Source organism: Ammodytes marinus (genome assembly GCF_949987685.1).
Source record: "Ammodytes marinus genome assembly, chromosome: 15".
Taxonomy (NCBI): domain Eukaryota; kingdom Metazoa; phylum Chordata; class Actinopteri; order Uranoscopiformes; family Ammodytidae; genus Ammodytes; species Ammodytes marinus.
In genome coordinates this window covers 15557572-15580597 of record NC_137219.1, presented here as the reverse complement: position 1 = coordinate 15580597, position 23026 = coordinate 15557572, and the positions used below count along the sequence as shown (strand labels likewise).

General features: G+C 41.1%; 1 protein-coding gene across 1 annotated transcript; it reads right to left on the bottom strand.

The window, feature by feature from the left end:
• Nucleotides 1–697: 697 nt before the first annotated feature.
• ift43 (intraflagellar transport 43 homolog (Chlamydomonas)) lies at nt 698–22335 on the bottom strand. The gene is made up of 9 exons (XM_080043012.1): nt 22262–22335; nt 11898–11999; nt 9281–9351; nt 7011–7046; nt 6225–6271; nt 2293–2365; nt 1345–1420; nt 1147–1209; nt 698–917 (listed from the first exon to the last, which is right to left on the bottom strand). Exons 1-9 carry the CDS (start codon nt 22304–22306, stop codon nt 807–809), a joined length of 624 nt encoding a protein of 207 aa, XP_079899138.1. The 5' UTR covers nt 22307–22335; the 3' UTR covers nt 698–806.
• Nucleotides 22336–23026: the final 691 nt, after the last annotated feature.

Here is a 23026-nt window from a genome sequence, read left to right as displayed (position 1 = left end):
CGACCGGCAGGTGCTGAGGCCAAGGTATACAACGCATTTCATAAATTATATCAACTTCTGTGCAAATGTGTCACAGCCAATGTCGATTTAAATTCAGTACTGGAAATATATCCTGTCCCGTGGCCTGTTTTGTCGGCGCCATATTCAGTTTTTATCACATTGTTGTGAAGAATTGAGAGCGCACACACCTGACACCAGCTGCTGTCTTGTTCCAGACTTAGATCCATTCCTCTTTATCCAGTAAAAGGTATAATGTATGCTAATCCCCCAGGTGTCAATAGGAACTCTGTTCAATGCTTTTGAGATAATAGTGAAGAAAGGGTTGCTCCTATCAAAGACCTGGAAGATAAAGTCAATGGCACAGTCAATAACAATAAGGTTGTAGGCTTTAATGAGGAATGTTAATTTAAAGACAATCAACTGGATTTCAGCTTAGCTGATTATCAACCTTGGACTTGTAAGAGGGTGTTGATAATGGTGGCAGTAGTACAGGGAGGGCATTTTTATCTGTGACAGCTTTTTCAGAGGTGCTTTTCAAAGCAAATCAATTTGCCTTTTGGCTGTTTTAGTTAAAAACTAACAAACAAAATAGGCTGAAATTACAAAAACAACACTGCAGTGTTCACAGCAGTGGACTTTATTTATAAAATACAAGAAAACAAAGTATATACACTTCACAAAATATAAATTTTGGACAACAAAGAGCAATTAAAGTTACTATAACCAAAGTCACTGGCCCTTATGTGTAAAGGACATTCACCCAGTTCCCACTGGAGCCATGTAAAGTCCCAGTCCAAACCTCCTCCTCATGTTACAGGCAACGCAGCCTGCTCCTCACTCTCTCCTTGATCCCATTCCATCAGCAGCTCTGAGGACACCTCTGTAAACAGATGATCCCAGTCCCAGCTCACATCATCCTGCAGAGCAAGAGAGACACAAAGAAGAATTAGTACGAAGAAAGAGAGCATTGGGAACAGAGGGAGCAAAGAGAAAAGGATGGGGAAGGAGAGCAGAGGGTGTTAATGTACACATCATAAATCTTGATTACCTGGGAGACAGAGTGGCAACCTCCCCGGGTGCTCCAGAAACAGCTGGACAGGCCTTTGCTGGGAGCTCACAAGCTATATTTACTAAAAACTCACTCACCTCTTTCACCTCCAGCTCTGGCGCTAAAACCTTGGTGAGGAGCTTCAAGTCGATTTCACCATCCTAGAGACAGATCACAGTAAAATTCACTTAGCTTGCACAAATACACGTTATGTTGGTTGCAAAATTAAATGAACCACGGACGACGGGAGAGGTGTGAATATCAAAGAGATATAAAAATAAATGTCCTTGACTTACTAAGGTCTGGAATGCAGAGTAGTACTTTAGATCATTGTCCAGATCTCTGTAGGTCATTACTCGGTTCACCTGGATGCTAACAGGGTGACAGAAAGTTAGAAAAGGCACTTGATACAATAACAGACAAGTATTTCAATCAAGACAATACATCACAGAGAAACAGTAGCCAGTAGCCTGAGTGAGTGCGGTGCTTTCACAATGAATAAAAACCAAGACTGAGAATTGCTTTTGAAGAAGTTTGAAGTTTTTGCACAATGAAGCTCCAAGACTTCAAGCAAAGACCACAGAGAGCAGGAGATGGTTGCCAAGTGGTAAACGCTTCAAATTGAAACCCAGCTGCTTATCTGTGGGTTGGAATTAAGTGGGGGGGGGGCTCTCAAAGTGGCCGGGGCCTAGCAGTGCATGCCAGTCCTACTTACTGCACATTACACGCTACATTGCCCCCGCAATGAGTTCAATGTGGATATTATCTCGCACAGAGAGCAAGCCCCAGCCTAATAACCTCCACCGCTGTCATAGCCTTGCTACATATTCGACACATGTCGGCGTGTCTCTCACTGCCCTGTAAATCAAAGGGCCCGGTTAGCTGGGACCCTAGTTACAGAATTGCATAAATCACACCCAACTGTTATTTCTCCATTTCAGCCCGATAAAGCAAGACACTCTGCAATGGCACGAGTGGAGGACAGGTAACTATCAAAGTCACCAGTGCAAGCTACTGATCTAGTGTCCAGCGCACGGACAGAGGTTAACTGGCATACACGTGTTTAGGGCCAAACTGGGTTTCTGTGTGTGTGAGTGTGTGTGTGTGTGTGTGTGTGTGTGTGTGTGTGTGTGTGTGTGTGTGTGTGTGTGTGTGTGTGTGTGTGTGTGTGTGTGTGTGTGTGTGTGTGTGTGTGTGTGTGTGTGTGTGTGAGAGTGTGAGTGTGAAGGCATTCACTTCTGTACCTCGGTGGAGCTGCAATTTGCATGGTGAGATCTTCTTCCTGCACTTCATCGAGGTCTGGAATCACTGGAATATCTGAATACCGACAAACAACATGCTTTTTTTTTGTCAAAATTGAGAATATATGATTGGTAGCCAAATTAAAGATTTTTTTTTTAAATACAGTACATCAGTAATCCCCAGTGTGTGTGTGTGTGTGTGTGTGTGTGTGTGTGTGTGTGTGTGTGTGTGTGTGTGTGTGTGTGTGTGTGTGTGTGTGTGTGTGAGACCATGTATGTGTAGCACCTCCTCCCCTCCCTCTCTCTAGCTACATCCTCATAAGAGCTGCCCTGTCACAGTAGCCATGCGGACATGAATATTCAGGAGGACGAGGCGGTAACTCTCCCTGCTGTGAGAGGGGCACTAGCCAGGGGCTCCCCAGAAAGCACCCCCTGCTACCTGAGCATTTGGGCCCTGTCAGCGCCGCCCACCCCCAGGACCTGTAGTGGACCGATAGGCCGACCTCCATGTCCACTCTGCCACTCCGACTGGGGCGGCATCCAGCCATGTGCAAGAGTATTTGCTTGCAGGCCCATCTGTGTGGGGTCGGAAGTCACCGTGCGGCCTGGCAGGGGCTGCAGTGCCAGGAGCCGCCAACCCGCTGCTCAAACAGTGGGAACCCACTTTAATTGGCAAAACGCAACAGGACAGAGGATGGCTCTACTCCCAAGAAGGACAGGGCAAACTTCACAGCATTTTTTGGATGGACGTTTGTTTGTATAAATCAGTACCTTATTGTGTGATGCATTTATTGTATCAACACAAGGTTATGTATAGAATGTATACCTAAAGAAGAATGTGTGGCATACCAATCAATGAAGAATAAATGAAAAAATGTCTTCTTCTTTTTTGTATATAAACGTTTATAGACAACTACCAGAAACCTTTCTGGCTTTCCACATGCCCTCATTGAAAATGTGTTAACTTTGGGTGTGATGTGGATTTCCTTACAAATGTTTTTTTTTTTTTTTTATGGAGAGGGGGGGGGGGGCTGCACATCCTTATTAGCTCTACAGCTGTGTGTTGACAGTGAGAGAGACAGACAGACAGACACACACACAGACAGACATATACTGAGAGTAAAAGCCAGAGCTGGACTGCATGAAGAGGGTTGTCAGTAATCTCTAACCACAGTTCTGCACCCTGAGGGGAAAGTCAATAGTGGCGCTAAATAGAGGTGAGGAGATGGAAGTCTGAATCTGATGTGAGGAAATATCTCGGCATCTATGTCACCATTCCTTCAAAATAACTCCTGAAAATAAACCAGAGATGAAAAACACCATGCTAACTCATTTGTCAGAGATTAACAGAAGTTAACTTTAAGTAGATAACAAAAGCTCAAATGATAACTTATTTCTTTCTCTTTTTTAATTAAACCAAATTAAAAATGCCACGCTCGTTTAGGCGCTGACAAGATTCATCTGTGTTTCTGATATCCAAATAAATGCAGGCGTGGGTATTTCATATTCATGAGGCCCCAGTGACACTTTGTCCTCTCATTTACAAAGCACCGCGTTCAGCAGAATCCGTCCCCCCTGGACCCCCAATCAAATTTAATGGTCTTAGTGCAATGACATCAAAAAGCCTTGCCGTCCGGCTCTTTGCAAACAGCTTCCTGGGTTGTGTATCTGTCCGCGCGCACTTTTTTTTTTTTTTCAGCCAGTAATGCACTATTAACACACTCCACCAGAGTTCAATGTGAAGCACACAGGCATATGTTGTCTATATGCAAAGTCTATTATTAAGTGAAAAAAGGAACAACATTTTCAAATGAGCTTCAAATTCAACCCATTACCGGAGGTCAAGCAGGGCATCAAAGCAGCTGCAAACAAGCCAGTGTTTTCTTCTGATGCAAAAGGCAGTTCCATCAGCAGGGACCAGTCTACTCTCCTCATCGTGGCACGCATTAACCACGCTCACTGCCTTCCCCCGGCTGGACATGTATCAAGGTGGCTTTTGTCTGGCAGCGAGGAGGCCACGCGTACCTTATTACACGGCCGGGTCCGGCTTCTTCGCTGAGGCATGTAAATATCAAAAGGGGATAATTTGCTGTGAATGTACACATACTCCCGGCAGGCACACACCAGTCAGCGACTTTGGGAGAAAAGGAACAGCACGCCTCTCCACATCACTTGGGCTCCTGTAATCTCTGCAGGGGTCCGGTCAAATTATCACCTTGGAACAGAGTCCATTTAAAAGGCTTGTGGGACAATATTCAACACACCACCGGCTAAGAGTAAGACAGTGAGACATGAAACAGATGAGTTGTGTCTGTCTTACTGGTGCTTTTTTAAAGTGACCAGCAGGAGGAGGCAAGATGGAAGCAGGGGACTGGGCAAGCCTTCTCTCTCTCTCTGTTTCTCTCTCTCTCTGTTTTTCTCTCTCTCTGTTTTTCTCTCTGTGCTTGTAGCCAGTGGACATAAGGGATAAGGGGTAGGGGACATAATCAAGATCGCAGGGGCTATCTCACTAACCCTCAGCACTGTAATTTCCATTGCCCCTGCCTCCGGCTCTGTATTAAGAGGTCTCCCTCCACAGAGTAATAATCTTTCCGGCGGCATTAACTGCAGGAGAACCAAACCTCTGGACTTTCCATTCAACTGGTTATATGAGCCAGCGCACACCAGACAGTGACAATATGTGTGTGTGTGTGTGTGTGTGTGTGTGTGTGTGTGTGTGTGTGTGTGTGTGTGTGTGTGTGTGTGTGTGTGTGTGTGTGTGTGTGTGTGTGTGTGTGTGTGTGTGTGTGCTATAGTTCATTAAACCCTGAAATTCATTGTGAATTATAATGAAATTTGAATTTAATTTAAAAGTTAAATAATACCATAATTTATAGAATCATAATTGTCCTAATTTCAACAAAATGCACTAGCAAGTACTCCAAAATGCAAAGAAAATGTATTGTGGAACATTTTGCAACATTAACATTTGGGGTGGATTGATAATTAAATATTATTGTTTACATGTCCATATTATAATTGTGACGGGCTCTCTATAATAATTCACAGTTCTCATGAGAAAATGAATGACTGAATAGTCAAATATTAGGGGGGAAAAAACACAATTTTTTCAAACTCATGTTTGTAATTTATCACATATTTGTAGTTTTGTTTTGAGTTAGATTTTCTATTCCTATTCCAATCATTATTTGTATTTATTGCAAAATGATATTTTTTCAAACAGAGTAATGATCAGCTGTCTGCAGATAGGAGGGTTTGATCAATATGGCATTGTTTTTTGGTTCATAGATAGCATTACTCAATATTACCTGAGGTACAAATGTATAGAAGTCGTTCAGTGTTGTCAACTGCTGCCAGCCTATCTTCACAAAGGCAATTGGACCATATTCCTTCTCCAGCCTTGCGCCACAAAATAGAACGATTATTCTAGGCAGGGTTTAACTGAAATTTCCCCTCCCTTAGACCTGACTTTGTTTTTGGTGTGTAGAGTCGGGGCGGGCCCTCGGGTGACTCAGTTATGACTAGATCTGTATTCAACAGTACCTGCTTGACAATATGTGTGTGTGTGCATTTTCTGTGTGTTTGTGACTAACTGTGTTTCTCTGGGTTGTGAAGGGGGAACACTTAATTCCTGCCACACTATTATCCATGAACTATAGATTCAACCTTAATTAATGAGCATATTCGCTTGTCATTTTCATCAAAAGGGCCATGCTAATATGGTGTCACACGGGGGTCACAGGCAAAGCTCTAACACGTGGATCCAGCCTGAATTCAAGGAGAAATATGGTGTGAGCGTCAGTGAAAGGCGATGATCTGACTGCCTGCTTATCTGCTCCACTTCCATAGGATGAATGTGCCAGGAAGGAGGCACTGGAGGGCTACTCTTTGCCCGCAAGGAGACACAGAGTGAGGGGATAGGAGGGTGCTCTTACCTCCTTCATCATCTGATCCCTGGGGGGTCTGTGGTCGTAGGCGGCGGCTGTAGAAACAGGAAGTGCGAGAGTATGAATTATTTCTATGGTTTCAAAATGCGTGAGTGAGGTGGCGGGTTACTATGCCCTGATGATCGGCCTGTTTTTTTGTCTGGTCTTTCTATAGTCTGACTGGACTTCTGAAAAGTAGCCTCTGCCAAAAGGCTCTGAAGGTGTCATGAGACACTGTTGTACTGCCTGGGTGGTCAACCTGGCAGCCTCAGACAAGATCACCTCTACGATATTTGGAGAAGCAGTCTGAATAAGTATTACTAAGACAAGACAGTTGTGAAGGAAGCACAAGATAGGGGATGTTCTGCATGGTAACAACAAAGCCTCTGTCTCACTACAGCTACTTGGGCACCGGGTTCCAAACACAGACAACTGCGTCCTCTACCTGCCTCTCCTCATGATGTCTATTCTAGTCACAGAATGATGGGAGGGAGGGGTGAGGGGGGACTAGAATAACAGGAAAACTTGGCTCGAAAACAGCAATAAAAGTGATGACAACTCAGTCACGCTGTTTTTTTTAATCATGTTAAGTGATTGTTCTTAGAAGGCGAGGATTAGCTGCAACCAAGGACAATCTCAAAGTACAGCGCTATTTCCACGTTACTGCAAAGGGAACAAATGTTTAAACTGACCCATTTTCACCCAGAAGCGCAAAATTTTATGAGAAAATTAATTAAATGAGAAACTGCAAGAGAACAATGAAACATAATGGATGTGGTGGCAGGGTGAACTTACTCTTCCAGATCTTCAGCTGCAGGTCTTCTTGATGTTCTGTAAAGCAGAAGAAAAATACAGACAAATGAAACAACACATGTTCTTGAAATCCGTTACACAATAACTCAATAATTATACACAGTACATGTGCATTTTCTTTTATTCCTGGCATTTATAAGTGTCCTTATAGGTATGTTGATTGATACATCCTCATCTGTACCTAATGATAGTAATTATTCTGCTATATCAGATAGTTGTGTCTTCACCTCTCCTCTCTGTTTTCTCAGCCTCGACCCCTGCTGAATCGTGCCACTATTTTCAGTCTTCCCTACATTTACAGAGTTCTGCTTGAAGAGAGCATGCTGGACACTAAACTACTGTGTTTTATTTGAACACTTCTCTGCCTCAAAAGACTATTTTTAGCATTCGCTGTCTGTTTTCAGAAAGGGATGAATCACACCTGACACCACAGATAAAACCTAAGAATTAACCATAATCATATAATATAAGAAAGGGATAGGAAAACAGAGTATGTTTTGATTTTCAGCCTTAAAAATGAGCATAATACATTTTTATCTTTTTTCATGAAGCAAAACAGTCTTGCTAATTCTCCTGGTTGAGTAGTGCCCCCTAATGGTCTTTACTGTAATACATCCAGTGTTACAACAATATTTTCCTTGCCGTCACATCTATCCTTTCATAATGACCAAAATACAGATATTAATTGATAATAAATGAATCAATACTTTTAAACAAATCATTTGTGACTGTGGCTTATAATGATAAAACTGACTTGACAATCCTAGCACCCAACGTCTCAGTTCAGGCAAACAACTGAAAGAAAATGTGGCTTGCTCAAACATCCGGATATCAAGCCTCTTGTAGTTTCCCCTTAAGTAGACAGGGGCATCTGCAATACTAAACCCAACACGTCATCAGTTATGATGTATTTGTTATGTGTATTGGAGAAAAGTGAGACCTTATTAATTAATCATGTATCTTTCCAAGGGGAGGAAAAAAAATACATAAAACGCAATATGCTGAGCAGTTATCAGCTAAAAATGTATACTTGTTTTGTCAGTCATATCCATGTTGTCTGAATGTAGACCACACCCTTGAAGCTACTGGAGTCCAACCAGCGAGGGCAGCGAGGAGCTGAGGGAGCCTACCTGCCTGCCCTTGGACTGTGTCCTGCCTGGGGGTTGGGGGTTGGGGGGTGGCGACACTTAAGACACATTACAGGCCCCTTGATTAAGACTCATGTAAGGCAAAGCGATAGACAAGGTAAAACTGTCTGGAAAAAGTTGTTAGGGATAAAATATATTGTGACAACCTGGTTTCAAAGGTTCATCAATAAACTGACAGATCATTTAGTGTCAATTAGAAGTGATAGATCGACAAATCCCGGGATTTCTGCGCTGGGATTAGTGGGAGGAGGGCGGCGGTGATTGAGCATGAGGGGTGACATTGAAGGGAAAAGTCCTTGCCGGTTCCAGGGGGGACCATTACTTACTTTGTTTCAGAGAGGATCAATGCGCGTGCAAAACCCCTTTTACACCTCCTGTATTTCAATCGCTTTGAGACTGGGAATCAAAGCTGGGTTACGCAAAAGCAGAGAAGCGACACGCTGACCTTCTGTGAGAAGGGAACGATCTATTGAGTTTGCTGTTTTCCCTGCTTGCACTAACGGTGCAGTAAACTACGCAAATAAGCACAATTGACACAGTCTGTTCACATCACTACATCTCCCATGCGCCCACCTCCACCGAGACTGAAGAAGAGAAGCAGGTGTAGGAGGACACAAGAGAAGTAGTTCAACAGTACAATTTAAAAAAAAAAAACCTTGTGTTGATTCAGCCATGTACAGTTTTTAGATTTAGATGTGTTAGTTGTAGAAGAAAGCTTTGGGCAAACACCTTCCATCTGTTCCCAATATTTCATGAATTCTCCATGTTGCTCTCCTCGTGTAAAGAGCAGACTGCAGTGGTAAGGGGTGATGAAGTGGCTTGAACCCCTGTGATGAAGTGACTAGCTGACTAACAGTGCCCTCCTGTGGCTGATGCATTAACCATGTCAATTACCGCCTTGCTCACAGATGAAGACGAATGGAGAGTTGCCTGCTCAGACAGGCTCCCTCTAACCTTGTTGATTCACAGCCCGAGTGCCAAATATGCACTGATAAATAAGCTCATTCAACGGCATGAGAGTTCATTAATAACATATAACCCAAGACCATGGCTCGCACTCTCCGCCTTCAGTGTAGCCACAGGAAAAGGTGAAGCTATACGTACTTGGCAGAACCAGACCCAGAGCTTTCTTCCGCCCAGCCGCCCTGCCGCCGGGCCGGTTTGGTAGGAGGGCCCTACAAGAAGAGAGAACAGCTTCAGTGAATGTTTACTCACTCACATAAAAGAAAAATAAAGAATATATGAAAGCATTCTTATTGTTTCTAGGCTCTAATCTTGGTCAGTCAAGCACAAAACATCATGTTTGTGTAAGATAAAGCTTTAAGTTTCATCATATTAAATGGCATATTTGTTACAAAAATACCTATTTAATAATTGGCTGTATTGAGTACTTTATAAAAGGTAGAAAATCCATGAGCAAGAGACCTGGTAAAACCTGTTATCAGGATTATCTAAGATCCAGATCAGATAAAGGTGATCCCGAAAATAGACTTTTACCCCAAAAGGCAAATAATAATAATAATAATAATAAATTGAATCGTCCTGATTTAGGGGTGTGGGCCACTTAAACCAAAACTCATATATAATCCAGTTATTAAGTAAGTTGCAAGTCACCAGAAAGAGTGATCTATATGTACAGCATTGTTTTGTTTTTTATAGATTTCAATACTTTCCACTTTCCAGCGCCAGAGTATATGGGGCAGAGTGTGGGAACTGCCACGGGCCTGTAAGTCTGACCCTATAATAGATTCACGGGAAAAAAATTACCCTCTCCCTCTCATTCTTTGATTCTGAAAATAGTTAACTGAGTATGCATCTCGATCCTGAGACCGGGACCCTGAGACTAGCACTTGAATGAATGAATTCCTCAGAGCACACAAGGGTGGGCACTAGACAAATGAATTAGGGGGGGTAAAAAAAAAGGCACAACATTTCTCATTACTAAATTGGGTCTGCAGAGGACAAAGTGCTTGTGAAGAATTTCTTTCGTTTATGATGAAAGAGGAAATAATCTTTCATGGCTGGTTCCTTCACCAAAGCCATTTAAAAATCTGAATGTCACCATTAAGCGGGGCAGAGGGAGGGGGAGCCACTCTGCTCCGCTCTATATTACCATTAATCGAGAGAGCTGAGGCTGAACAAGCTCCTTCAACTTTGTGTAATTAGTATCCATCTCTTTGTTAAGAACAAAAAGGATTACCATAATGACAACTGAGTCACTTTAAGTAACATCTCAAAGACATGAAATCCCACTAATGTGTTTTGTTTTGATTGAAATAATCTTCATTGGAGACAAGATAATGTGGTCAAGTGTGTCAAATTCATCCACTGACAGTGACCTCACTCTACAAAAATGGAGATAACCACAAGTGTCCTGAGAAACTAAACAAATCTGCCCCCTATTCATCATGACCAAATATGAACCTTGCAGTTGTAGTAAAATAGTTATGGCTGTTAAGACAATTAGCTTAGTCCTTGTGGTTTCTAATTCAGGAGCCCCCGGTGCTCTCTAGGGCAAGGCACTTGTGTGGTCACCAAACCCTACGAGCCCATAAAAGCAAATGAGTCTTTGTTTTAAAAGATGTCAGGAATGCGACCAATCAGTTGGGTATTTTAGGCAGAAGAGGCCAGGGTTGATAAACGAAGACTGCAAATAAACCCAGCCCAGTCGCACGACACTCTGGAAAAATGTATTACATGTGCACAGCAGGTCAGAGAGGGCGCGAGAATACTGGTTCATACATTAGGGATGTTGGCCTAATTTGGGAAGATTAGCCTAAAGCAATAGCATCGCTGGAATTCTTTGCTTTGGGAATGTTGGCCGGTTTACAGTTTGCCAATCCAGGAGACGTGGCTGATTCCATGAATGCCAACGATAGTGAAGTGAAACGATTTGTTGTGTTTCAAACGTCACTATTAATTCGACTTTGCTCGTATATTTTGTCCCTATACTCAGTCTAAATCTGGCAGCATTATCTACAACATTTTTTTATGAGGAAGGGATCACTAAGAAAAACTTCACGACAACATTTCTGTTAAGATTTAAGAGTAATTCATCAAACTAGGCATTATATGGAGAGGATTAATAATGAAAAATTGGTAGAGTTATGGGGACTTCAGTGATGTAATCGGCTTGTTTTTAAATTAGACAATTTATAAGAGAATAATTACAATGCTTTGTGACTCTGAAGTTTACAAGGGCTTTTGAGCCTGCATGAAGTAACACTTCAAAACATTTCATGCCAGCACATCAGATCCAATGCAGGACAATAAATGAGGAGCAGCTTTTTGGAACACTGGCTGTCTATGCTTTAAAACCTTCTGAAGTAGGAAAATAGCAACTCAAACGGCTCTGCATAAATGAGCACTCCATTAAAACTTTATACCATGTGTGTCAAGATGGTGTTACTGTGTGTGCGGCAATGCGCGCGCAATAAATCTCTACAGGCCTGGATATCGAATCTAACCAGCTTTTTCTGGTAACTCCCATAACAGGTCAGTGTTTGTGAAACTAAAACTGCTTAAGAGGGTATAAAGTGTATGTCTGGAGCATTAGCAGCAGAAGTCATGCAAAGTCACTGCTTTTGTCATGCTACCTACCTCGTCTTCATCCTGTGATTCATGTATGAGAGACAAAAACCAAAATGCATATCGATAAAGCTTATTGTGAGGGTAAATTACAAACACGCAACAAACTGTCTATTATCACATGATCACGTACTTCTCCCATTGCAGCTGACGCCGAGGACTTCCTTGCGTACCGAGAATCTTCAAACGATGATTGGTCTGCAGTAAGGCGAGCTCTTCGTCCAGACTTTGCAACCTGGGAAAAGTGGATCATTTTAAAAACGGAAAACAGATTTTGATTTCATAAGCCAGAAGCTGGCACTTTGAATGGCAACCAAAGCCTTTTGTGGTTTCGCATTGCTTTAACTGTGCCATCTAATGAGCCAACCAAATGTTGTCTGGAAGGACTTCAAAATATAGTGGATCGGGTTCCTGCACTTGCATTAACCAACCAGGATTGGTGCTTAGTATGCTTTTACTTAGTTATTTTGTCACACAGTGCAAATGTTGCAATTTTTTTTTTTTTTGCATATGACAATAGCCTAATTAAACAAAATCTCATCATCTTCAGAATGGAGCAACAACTCTCTAGTCTCTACTGAATGATATCACTCCACTTTCAAACAGGGTGCAGACTTTTATGCAACATTGGTAAAATATTTTTTCTGAAAATAAATCATAAGCATCATCATAAGGACACATTCTCGGTCATTAGTAAGTAATAAGTGCTGTTAACTCATCATGTAATAAGTTGGAGTATTGAGGTACCTCATACCCAACTGACAAATCTGAATTTACTTTTGCAGTAAGTGTTTGCCTATGTGGTGGGTTAGATAGATAGATAGATAGATAGATAGATAGATAGATAGATAGATAGATAGATAGATAGATAGATAGATAGATAGATAGATAGATAGATAGATAGATAGATAGATAGATAGATAGATAGATAGATAGATAGATAGATAGATAGATAGATAGATAGATAGATAGATAGATAGATAGATAGATAGATAGATAGATAGATAGATAGATAGATAGATATCGACTGGACAAGACAATACATTTTAGAATGGTCATGTTAATATTGTTAAAGTGTAACTGCACCCTTTTACTTGTTTTTTGAGATAGAAGCTGAATTAAATCACTATGTTGTGAAGGAACACATATATGCTGGTGTTAATATTGAAAAAAATTGCAATATGTTAAATATCGGCAATTTAAGAAATGTTTTGTATTGTAAATCATTTTAGAACTTTACTAAGATTTGAAAATAACTTTTTCCTTCGGGTTCGAAAAATGACGTACATGGGACTTTTTTGACCCCATGTACGTCATCACGTCTGATTGACGCCAGCCAATCAGAGGTGGGCACTACACTTCAGTGCTGTCCCGCCAGGCGCCGTCGAGAAGCCGCGCTCTTTCCGAAAGTTTAGTACGATTGAGACGAGACGGACGAGCCACATCTAGCCTACATCTCCTACACCAGAGTCGCCCGCCAACAATTCAGAATTTTTTTGTTGTAAGGTATTGTTACTAAGGTAAAGGTATTCTATATTCGATATTTTTTTGTAGGCTATTTTTCTGTCAATATTTAGCTTAGCTAGCTTAGATTTTTTTGCCGCTATGGTCAAGCGATGCTCTTTTGACGGCTGTCAAAGCACGTCCGGGCTTCATGCTTTTCCGTCGGACCCTGCCAAGGCTCGGCAATGGTTGGGGGCATCGGGACTGCCCCTCAGTAGCAACACCGCTGCAATGTTTATCTGTAATCTGCATTTTTCGCCGGAGTCGTATTCCAACAGCAGGCAGGTTGAGTTGGGATTTATATCGGTCCACAAACTCCGCCTTTCTTCAACTGCGGTCCCTAACCGGCCCTGTCCTACTACCCAGGTGAGTGTGTATAGCTGCATTATACCCTGTAACGTTAGCTAACGTTTATCTTCCGGCTAACTAAAATACCTATATGTGTGCATTCACTATTCCTTTTCCCGGATTAACGTTGTCATAACTTTTCCCTCCAAAATATTATGCACTCAAACTTTAATCGTTCGGTAGCTAACGTCAACATATAACTATAATATTTTCTCAGACAAACTGAAATCACGGTGGCTAAATATCCAACCATCTTAATATGACATCTGCTGGTTTTCGTTTTTCCAGACCCGTGTTTTTACTGAGGTGTCTTGTCAGACTGAGAGCGTCCCTGTAATGAAGGACGTAGCGTGTCAAACATGTCCTGTGGCTCTTCAACATACAGCTGTACAAGCTAACGTGAAGCCCGCAAGGAGAAGCAAGGGTGAGTATCTAACAAGCTGCTATTTATTGCTTATTTTCTCTGTTGCAAAGTACTTGTTTATGGGTCACTACCTGTCAAATCTCCTGGGCGATTAAAGTGATGTGAATAGCTTTAGTTATGTTGGTTGAAATCTATGCTGTATGGTACCGTTTGTACTATATGTCAATAATTGAGTCTGACAACCTGTGTTGTCTATAAATATCCCTCAGCATTTTTTTTTTAAAGTTACAGAACATTGTGTTAAAAGGTATGATTTTCGTATGTTTCCTCTAACAGCCACTCAGTCAAAATGTAAAATGACAAGTGTTGCTTGTGAAACCACTTCTCTGGATGCACCACTGGCAACATCAACCCCAGTGAAAAGGCCCAGGCATGATGAAGTGTGTGCAGAATCAGATGACCTAAGCTTTCATCCTGACAGCACTTTTGAGGGTGAAAGGTATTACTGTTTTATGGCATAATAGATAAGAAACAAATATAGAGGTGTAAAGCATTGCCATGTTTAATTTAAGAATAATGGCACAATTATTGTGTCGGATTGGATTGATTTTATATAAACACTTATGTTATCTATTACTTATCCTTCACAGGACCTCAATGGAGACTGAGTCTCATAAGATGAAAAAGTTCATAGTCTATGAGGAAAATCTTATGAAGCTTTTCAAGCGGTGTCCTGTGTGCACACGTAGTTGTGTCCTCAGCACACGGACTGTTGGTTCCCTGCTGCATGTGGACCAGAGGTGCCCTCATTGTGAGCATTCACTGCAGTGGGATAGCCAGCCCTCAGTGAACAGGATCCCAGCTGGAAACCTTCAGCTTGCTGCAGCTGTGCTGTTTACAGGATCCTCTTTCCTTAAGGTCTCAGAGGTGAGTGATTTGTATGTTCACAAGACATTACTCCATTACTCATAATTTAGTTCATGAATATAATCAGAATAATGACTCAGAATGTTGGTCACTAACCAAAAAAAAATCTCTGGAAGGTGGTGTATTATTATTCATCTAAATGATAATGCACAACACATTGCTTACGTCTTACACACTGCATCGAAAATCATATCCATTTTAAAAATAGCTGGTTCCTTCTAGCACCTACAAAAATAATGTAACAACAACAAAGATTTTGAATATCACTGATATAATTACAAAGTTGCTGTAATCTACACATTATTTTATCATCTCTTTAGTTTATGAAGGCATTCCATCTCCAAGGCATTGGTCAGTCTACATATCATAAGCACCAGAGAAACCTCCTCCTTCCAACCATCAACTGGCAGTGGAATCAAGAGCAGGCTGCGCTGATCCAACAGGCTGTTGGCAGTGGGGAGGTGATTCTAGGTGGTGACATGAGAGCAGACACCCCAGGTAAATATTTATTTTATTATGTTACTGGGAATTTTGTTGAAAAATATGTCAATGAACAGCAGGAAGAAACATAACATTCATTCTTATATTTCAAATGTAGGATTTTGTGCTAAGATGGGCAGTTATTCTATGATGGACCTTAAGTCCAACAAAATCCTGGACATCCAATTAGTGCAGGTATGCCAATATTATTTTCATAAAAGTTAATTATTTTTGTAACTAAATGTTTTTTTTTCTGTATGAATAAACGTACACATTTTTAATACAGAGCAATGAGGTCGGAAACAGCCTGCGGATGGAAAAGGAAGGTTTTGAACGCAGCCTCAAATTCCTTGAGGGCAAGGGGGTGGTAATCACATCGATAGTCACCGATAGACATACAGGAGTGCAGAAGCTGTTGCGAGAGACCAGACCTCACATTGATCACCGGTTTGATCCATGGCACATCGGAAAAGGTAACTGTTGTACAATTTATTTACATTGAAACAATCAAAAAAAGATAGTTGCTCATATGTTTGCTTTAATGTAACTTGATAACATCTGATTTCATCATGTCTTAAGGATTAGGGAAGAAAATTGATGCCTTGGCAAAGGTGAGGATGTGCGGTGAGGTTAGCGCATGGAAAAAGAGTGTGGTCAACCACCTGTACTGGTCTGGGTCCACATCATCCTCAGGGGAGGAGACTGTGGCCAAATGGAAGTCTGTGGCAAATCACATCCAGGATATACACAGCCACGACACTGACATCTTCCCTCACTGCATGCACCAGCCACTTGTCGGTGACCAAGCCAGGCAGTGGCTACTACCAAGTATGTGTGTGTGTGTGTATATATATACAATCTCAATATACAGATCATATACAACGTCACAACACTGACAACTTTTTTCAGGTACACCTGCATGTGAGAGGCTGGTGGCTTTACTCCTGAACCCGAGGCTTATCAAGGACATGGAGAAGATAAGTTGTACGTACCAGACTTCAACAATTGAGGCATTCCACAGCCTCATTCTCAAGTTTGCCCCAAAAAGGGTGGCCTTCTCCTTCTTGGGAATGTTGTGCAGGTATTTTTGAATGTTACATTTTTACTTTTTCAAAGTTATAAATCAATGCGAGTATAATATACAGACTTGTTTTTCTTTTAAGGCTCCAGTTGTCGGCGATGCATTACAACAACAACAGTGAACGCCTGCATGCACGTACCAAAGAGGGAACGCTGCGGTATGCCATCTTGTATCCCAAGTACAAGCATGGGGATTACACTGTCCGTCCGCTAAAGGACAGTGCTATGTGTGGTGAGTTTTTATAAATATATATTTTTTAAAGATCTGTGATTTGACATGCTGAAATAATTAAATTATATTGAATTACTGCAGGTTACGTCGACAACCTCCTGGATCTTTTATTTGAGCATGTTGTGGGACAGCCTGATGCTTATCAGCAACAACTGGAGCAAATACCGGTGCCAGAGAGCCTTTGTGCCCAGTTTGACAGACCGGACAAAGGGGAAGCAGTTGAGAGACATCAGTCACGTTTCATGCTTCCAAATTGAAGAAGTAGGAGGGAGGACGTGCTTTAGAAGAAGGAGTCAGCAAGAGCGGCTGACACTGGTGCCGGAGAGGTTGATAACAGAGAGAGGGTCACCGTGTTTGGGATGTGATAGTCATGTAGTAGGATAGTATAGGATAGGTAGAATCGGCATTGTCACTACCTAGAGCTTGCATAAACGGAGCATGGGTCTGTTGAAGGTGGCTATGCTGTTTTGGCTGTGGTAGCCTTGTAGTAGGATAGGTAGAATCGGCATTGTCACTACCTAGAGCTTGCATAAACGGAGCATGGGTCTGTTGAAGGTGGCTATGCTGTTTTGGCTGTGGTAGCCATATGATAGGACAGGATAGGTAAGTTAACATTATTGTAAAAAGGTAAGTAAATATTATTGTAAACAGGTAAGTAAATATTATTGTAAACAGGTAAGTAAATATTATTGTAAACAGGTAAGTAAATATTATTGTAAACAGGTAAGTAAATATTATTGTAAAAATATAAATTAATGGTAAAAAGGTAAGTTGATATTATTGTAAAATGGTAAGTAAATATGACACTGGTGGCGGAGAGGTTGATTACAGAGAGAGGGTCACCATGTTTGGGATGTGGTAGCCTTGTAGTAGGATAGGATAGGTAGAATCGGCATTGTCACTACCTAGAGCTTGCATAAACGGAGCATGGGTCTGTTGAAGGTGGCTATGCTGTTTTGGCTGTGGTAGCCTTGTAATAGGATAGGTAGAATCGGCATTGTCACTACCTAGAGCTTGCATAAACGGAGCATGGGTCTGTTGAAGGTGGCTATGCTGTTTTGGCTGTGGTAGCCTTGTAATAGGATAGGTAGAATCGGCATTGTCACTACCTAGAGCTTGCATAAACGGAGCATGGGTCTGTTGAAGGTGGCTATGCTGTTTTGGCTGTGGTAGCCATATGATAGGACAGGATAGGAAAAGGTAAGTAAATATTATTGTAAAAATATAAATTAATGGTAAAAAGGTAAGTTGATATTATTGTAAAATGGTAAGTAAATATTATTGTAAATATATAAATTAATGGTAAAATGGTAAGTAAATATTATTGTAAATATATAAATTAATGGTAAAATGGTAAGTTGATATTAGTGATGTTTACCTAAGAGTTTGGTTATATGTCAACAGTTCAATACAAAGTTTTAAACCTTTTATAAACATAGTTTTCATTGTTTTCACAGGTTATCCAGTGTTCTATATGTCGTATTGTCCCTTTTTTGTCTTGTGCTTTTACTTTTTTGATGTTTGTCCCGTCTTAAGTGTTCCCACTCGTGGCTTGCACCTTGACGCGGTGATTGGGCTTTTAACCAAGACAAGTCATTCTAAATCTATTCTGCCACTGCTATGACTTGTCATCTTTTGTTCAGGACACTTGAGGAAAGTTACAACGCCTAGGCCAATATGAGGGTATCACCATCATCACATCTTGCCTTCTTCACATGGACCGCAAAAGCTTGATAAGTGTCACCGCTCTCAATACATTGAACACTGGAAACATCCTCAGACCCATTTCAGCCACTGTCACAGTCAACACCACACAATTTTAGTGTGTGTACAGTATATTCAAGTGATTTTATAACTAGACAGAATTATATGAGGGATGAATTATGATCATGTTTTAGCTTATTGACTTGGGAAATCAACATTCGATGTAAAATGTAAATATGTTGACGTAATCAGATATTGACTTACATGTGTTCTATTCTTTGTTCTGTAACTTTTGATTAATACAATCAGATGAAAGAAAGCTGCTGGACTTTAGTTTTTTATTTTAAAAATCAAGCGGAGGAAGGAAGCCACGATAGCTTCCATCCTCCGGAAACTCCTCTCGCACTCTTGTCACCGCGCACGAAGGTAGCACGACCCGGACGTGCTGGCCCAGGTACCCCCAGCACCATCTCACAATGTTGCGGTACGCTAGGTGCCTGTAGCAACTGGACGAGAGGTAAAGGTATATGTGAATTTACTATAGAGCTTTGGCCATCTGACAAAGTACAATTTTTTTATATCGAGGCTAAAATTAATCATCCTGTTAATTATTCCTACAACTGACCTGTTAAGGAAAGGCTCTTCGAATTCCCCAAACAGCTGTAAATATGTCCCATAAACAGCCTGGAGGACATGGGGGTTAAGGGCCACCGGTTCAAAGCCAGGGTGGGCTGTGATGCAACCCACCCCAGTCTGATCGCATCGCCGTTGAACCTTTATCAATACAGGAAAATGGTATCGGAATGTTTTAAAATCAATGGTTCTCAAACACAAAAAAATAAAGAGTAATTCAATTCAACTGTTTTCACATGTGAGGGATGTACTATTTTGTTGTTTACGCTCGCTGGTTGCTTGTAACCGTTGGGACATTTCCCTAGATGTCCTCATTCTAATGTCTATTTTATAGTTTTTTTAGTATCTGTATTCGCAGGTGTGTATGTAGTGGAAATGTGTTTTTCTGTATATTATTATTTAACCACAAAATATATCGCACTTTTGCCTGTTTTTTTTATACAAATTTGATCGCAAAAAAAATATTCAATTTTATTGTAATTTAATTTAATATAAATTAGAAGAATATCAGAACTTGTAAGTGTGACTAATAATTCATTTTCACTTTTTAAAGTGTGACATTTTACACCAATAGTGTAAATAGTCGTATAACTCATTTGACAAGCCTTTACCCAGATGGCAAGTATTATGTACTGTAGTTAGGGGGCTCGGGCTGTTGGTGATATAATCAGTTAGTTATATTTATATTTAGAGACAGATAATGACTTAATTCATCCCAAAGGGAAAGGTGTGTTGTAATGTTTCAGTTTCAGTAATGAAAAGGCTAGACTATCTGAAGGGAGTCATTGTAGATGGTTATTGCTGTTGGTACGATCCTTATTACAGTGAAGCCTGAGGAGTCTCCCTCTAAAAACACTGCTGTCTGACCACTAGGCTTTGACGGAGGTGTGTGTTGCTGTCCATTATCTTCAGAAAGATTTAGGCCTATATAATATGAAGTTTATGAACATTAGTGTTTAAATAAGAAATATAATCAATAATAATTATGACATTGTAGAATAATATTTCATCAATACTATGATACAATGACTATACGTAGTGGGGGAAGTAAGTTTACTACTGATAGACGTTCCTTAGGCTGGGTGTTCATGGAAAGTGGTTTTGAAACAAGTATGATGTGCTTGGTTGTATACAGAGGCAGTTACCTTTTCCACCTCCCGACAACAAACATTCTCAATTGGGGACAGACAGACGCACTTCCCGCACGAACACCTATGTCGGGACAGAAATTATTTAGGGTTTCGCTCTTGATTTTTGCTCAAGTTAACGTATGTGCTACGTAGAAGTACAGCTCACTAACGCTAGCTACGTTACCAATCGGAGACGGCGCCCATCCTGTCCTGAGCCGTTACCTCCATATCAGATGCCGCCACTGGGGCTGGAGGAGCCATCGGCTCGAATTGGTAGGGCTCAGGACCACCCTCAGCTAAATAAAATTCCCCCTGAGGGGATTCAGGAGGGGAAAAGTCCTCCACCTCCTCATACGTGCCGCCGGTGCCGGTTGATTCTGTGTCACTTTCCATTTAGATTTTGCTAACTAGCTTCAGACGCCGCGCGCACCTTCCTCCTCCCCCCTCCCCTCCCGAATGTCAGACGTCCGATCTCGGAATGTGTTAAAAACAATGGTTCTCAAACGGAATTCAGAATCCATGGTCTGAAAGCATTTTTCAAAATCGTGCAGTAGCTCAAACAGGGGGTGCAGTTACCCTTTAAGTAGTGTTCTCATACAAAAATATACTTCTCTTTAGAATACACAATGCTTCTTTTAATAATAATTGATAGGATTTATATAGCGCTTTTTTGGAGGTCACTCAAAGACGCTTTCAGAATCTTGTATCCATCAATATTTGTCACTTCCCTATCCAAGTTAAACCTGCAGTGTGTAGAATTTTGTTTTATTTTTTCATAGCAGACTTGGTAGAAAATAATTATAATATCCATAAGTATGTTTAATTTAGTGCATAATAGCTGAAGAATTTTTTTTTTATATATATTTTTCCCTTAGAAAGGGTCTCATATCTCCATATTTCTCCATACCATGGACCACGGCCTGGGCGCCGCCATTTTGGAAGCGTCATAGTTGGAACGTCAAGCACAGAAGGGAACAGTTGGCCACACTGTGTCCATCAGAACTACCAGTTGGAATGTTCTTGAAGAATTTCTGTTGCTTCTCTGAACGGGAGACAAACTGCTGTGATCTAGAATTGTACCACTTGTTGATGTCATATTACACACTGCACCTTTAATACACCCTTTTTAAAAAGGAACGGAAGACGAAAAAGAAGTCGTAGAATAAATAACTAAATACATATTTATATCATTTGATATTCTGGAAAGAATTGAGGCAGTGATGGATGATGCCATCTTTAGTAACTAGCTTATTGTCCTTAAAGGCCACTGTACTTCTGTAATTATTCAAAAAGGAAGGATTACCAAGGGGGTTGCAATCTAGAACTTTGACCACTTGATGATGCCACTAAATATTCCGATATTTAACACAGCAGGACCATCATAAAATGTATTTTCCTGTCCCGTGTCTATCTATCTATCTATCTATCTATCTATCTATCTATCTATCTATCTATCTATCTATCTATCTATCTATCTATCTATCTATCTATATTTCAAAACGGTATGGTTTAGTTATCATTGCTAATGTAACAAAGACAAACAGCTTGGGCAATGTAGCCTACCCCTCTCCCTTAACACCCGCCAACTAACTAGCTGCAGCATTTTATAGAGAAAAGCTGTGATAGTAATTGAATTGCAGAATAGGTAGGCAGTAGGCTACACCAGAATATGGACGTTTTGATGAAGTAATTACAGAGGTCGACACAGGTCTCAGTATGGAAAGAAAGCCCATGAGTCCATTCAGTTGGCAAAGATAAACATTGAGCTGAGCATGTCGGGAAATGTTGGCTAGCAGGGCTAACCATTTAGTTAACGCTAGCTAGTATATTTAAAGACAACCTATACTGTTGCCGTGGCTTAGAAGCGGGAAATGGGAACGCCTTTCCGCTGGTCACAGGCAGGTTTGATACCTAACTCATTCACTGAGCTGCTTCTAATGAAGTTTACATTAGCTCTATAGCTAAGTTGCTAGCAAAAGCCTTGCAGCACCGTTACAAAACGCATCCTCCTCCATTTACACCGCATATTAACTAACGTGAGAGCTGCTCCTTATTCTCTACTGCTTTCTCAGCAATAATTCGAACGAGTCACTCACGTTTTTCCCCGCTCCAGCGTCTCCGAGCTGAAAGTTATCGTCCATTTTTCTCCTCGGCTCCCATCAGGGTAGCGTCATCCTGGATATCAACAAGCGTCACGTAGCAACCTTCTCCATGGTAACGCCAATCAGATGGAAAGGTTGCTCACTTTGAAGTCGCGTCAGGATGTGAATAAACAAACAAACAAAATAGCCTACGGATACACAGCCAGCATTCATGACAAATCCACTATATTGGTGCTGCTTAGTATTGGGATAATGATGTTCGTTATAAATGCCACTAAAAATCCTATCATATGTTTTCTCGTGCAGTTGTTTAGGCTATCAGACAGTGTTCCCCAATCCCCACTGGATTAAAAACCCAGGAGTCGCCATAAACCGAATACTAGGCTACTGAACAAATAAGGTGGAGACAAAGATATTTGAGCTGAAGGAATATCTATAGGATAAGGCTATGATAGTTCTTAACATTAGAAAAACATGTCATCTTCCACACTGAACCATGCAGTTGCAGTGAAAGAAAGGTCGGGCCAATCATTGACTCAGTCAGTGTTTGGTCAGTTAAAAAAATGAGGACCCGCATTGTAGGAAAATTATGTCATCTAAACAATCAGAGTCAGAGTTTGCCATTTTATAAACAAACCGCATCTTTCCCACAACTCCCTCATCCTTAATCAAGTAGGAGTCCCACTGCAGTGGTCGGCTACAGTCAATAATAATAATAGCCTATCTAGGCTGGCTGTATACGGCCGCACTCTGAGAAAG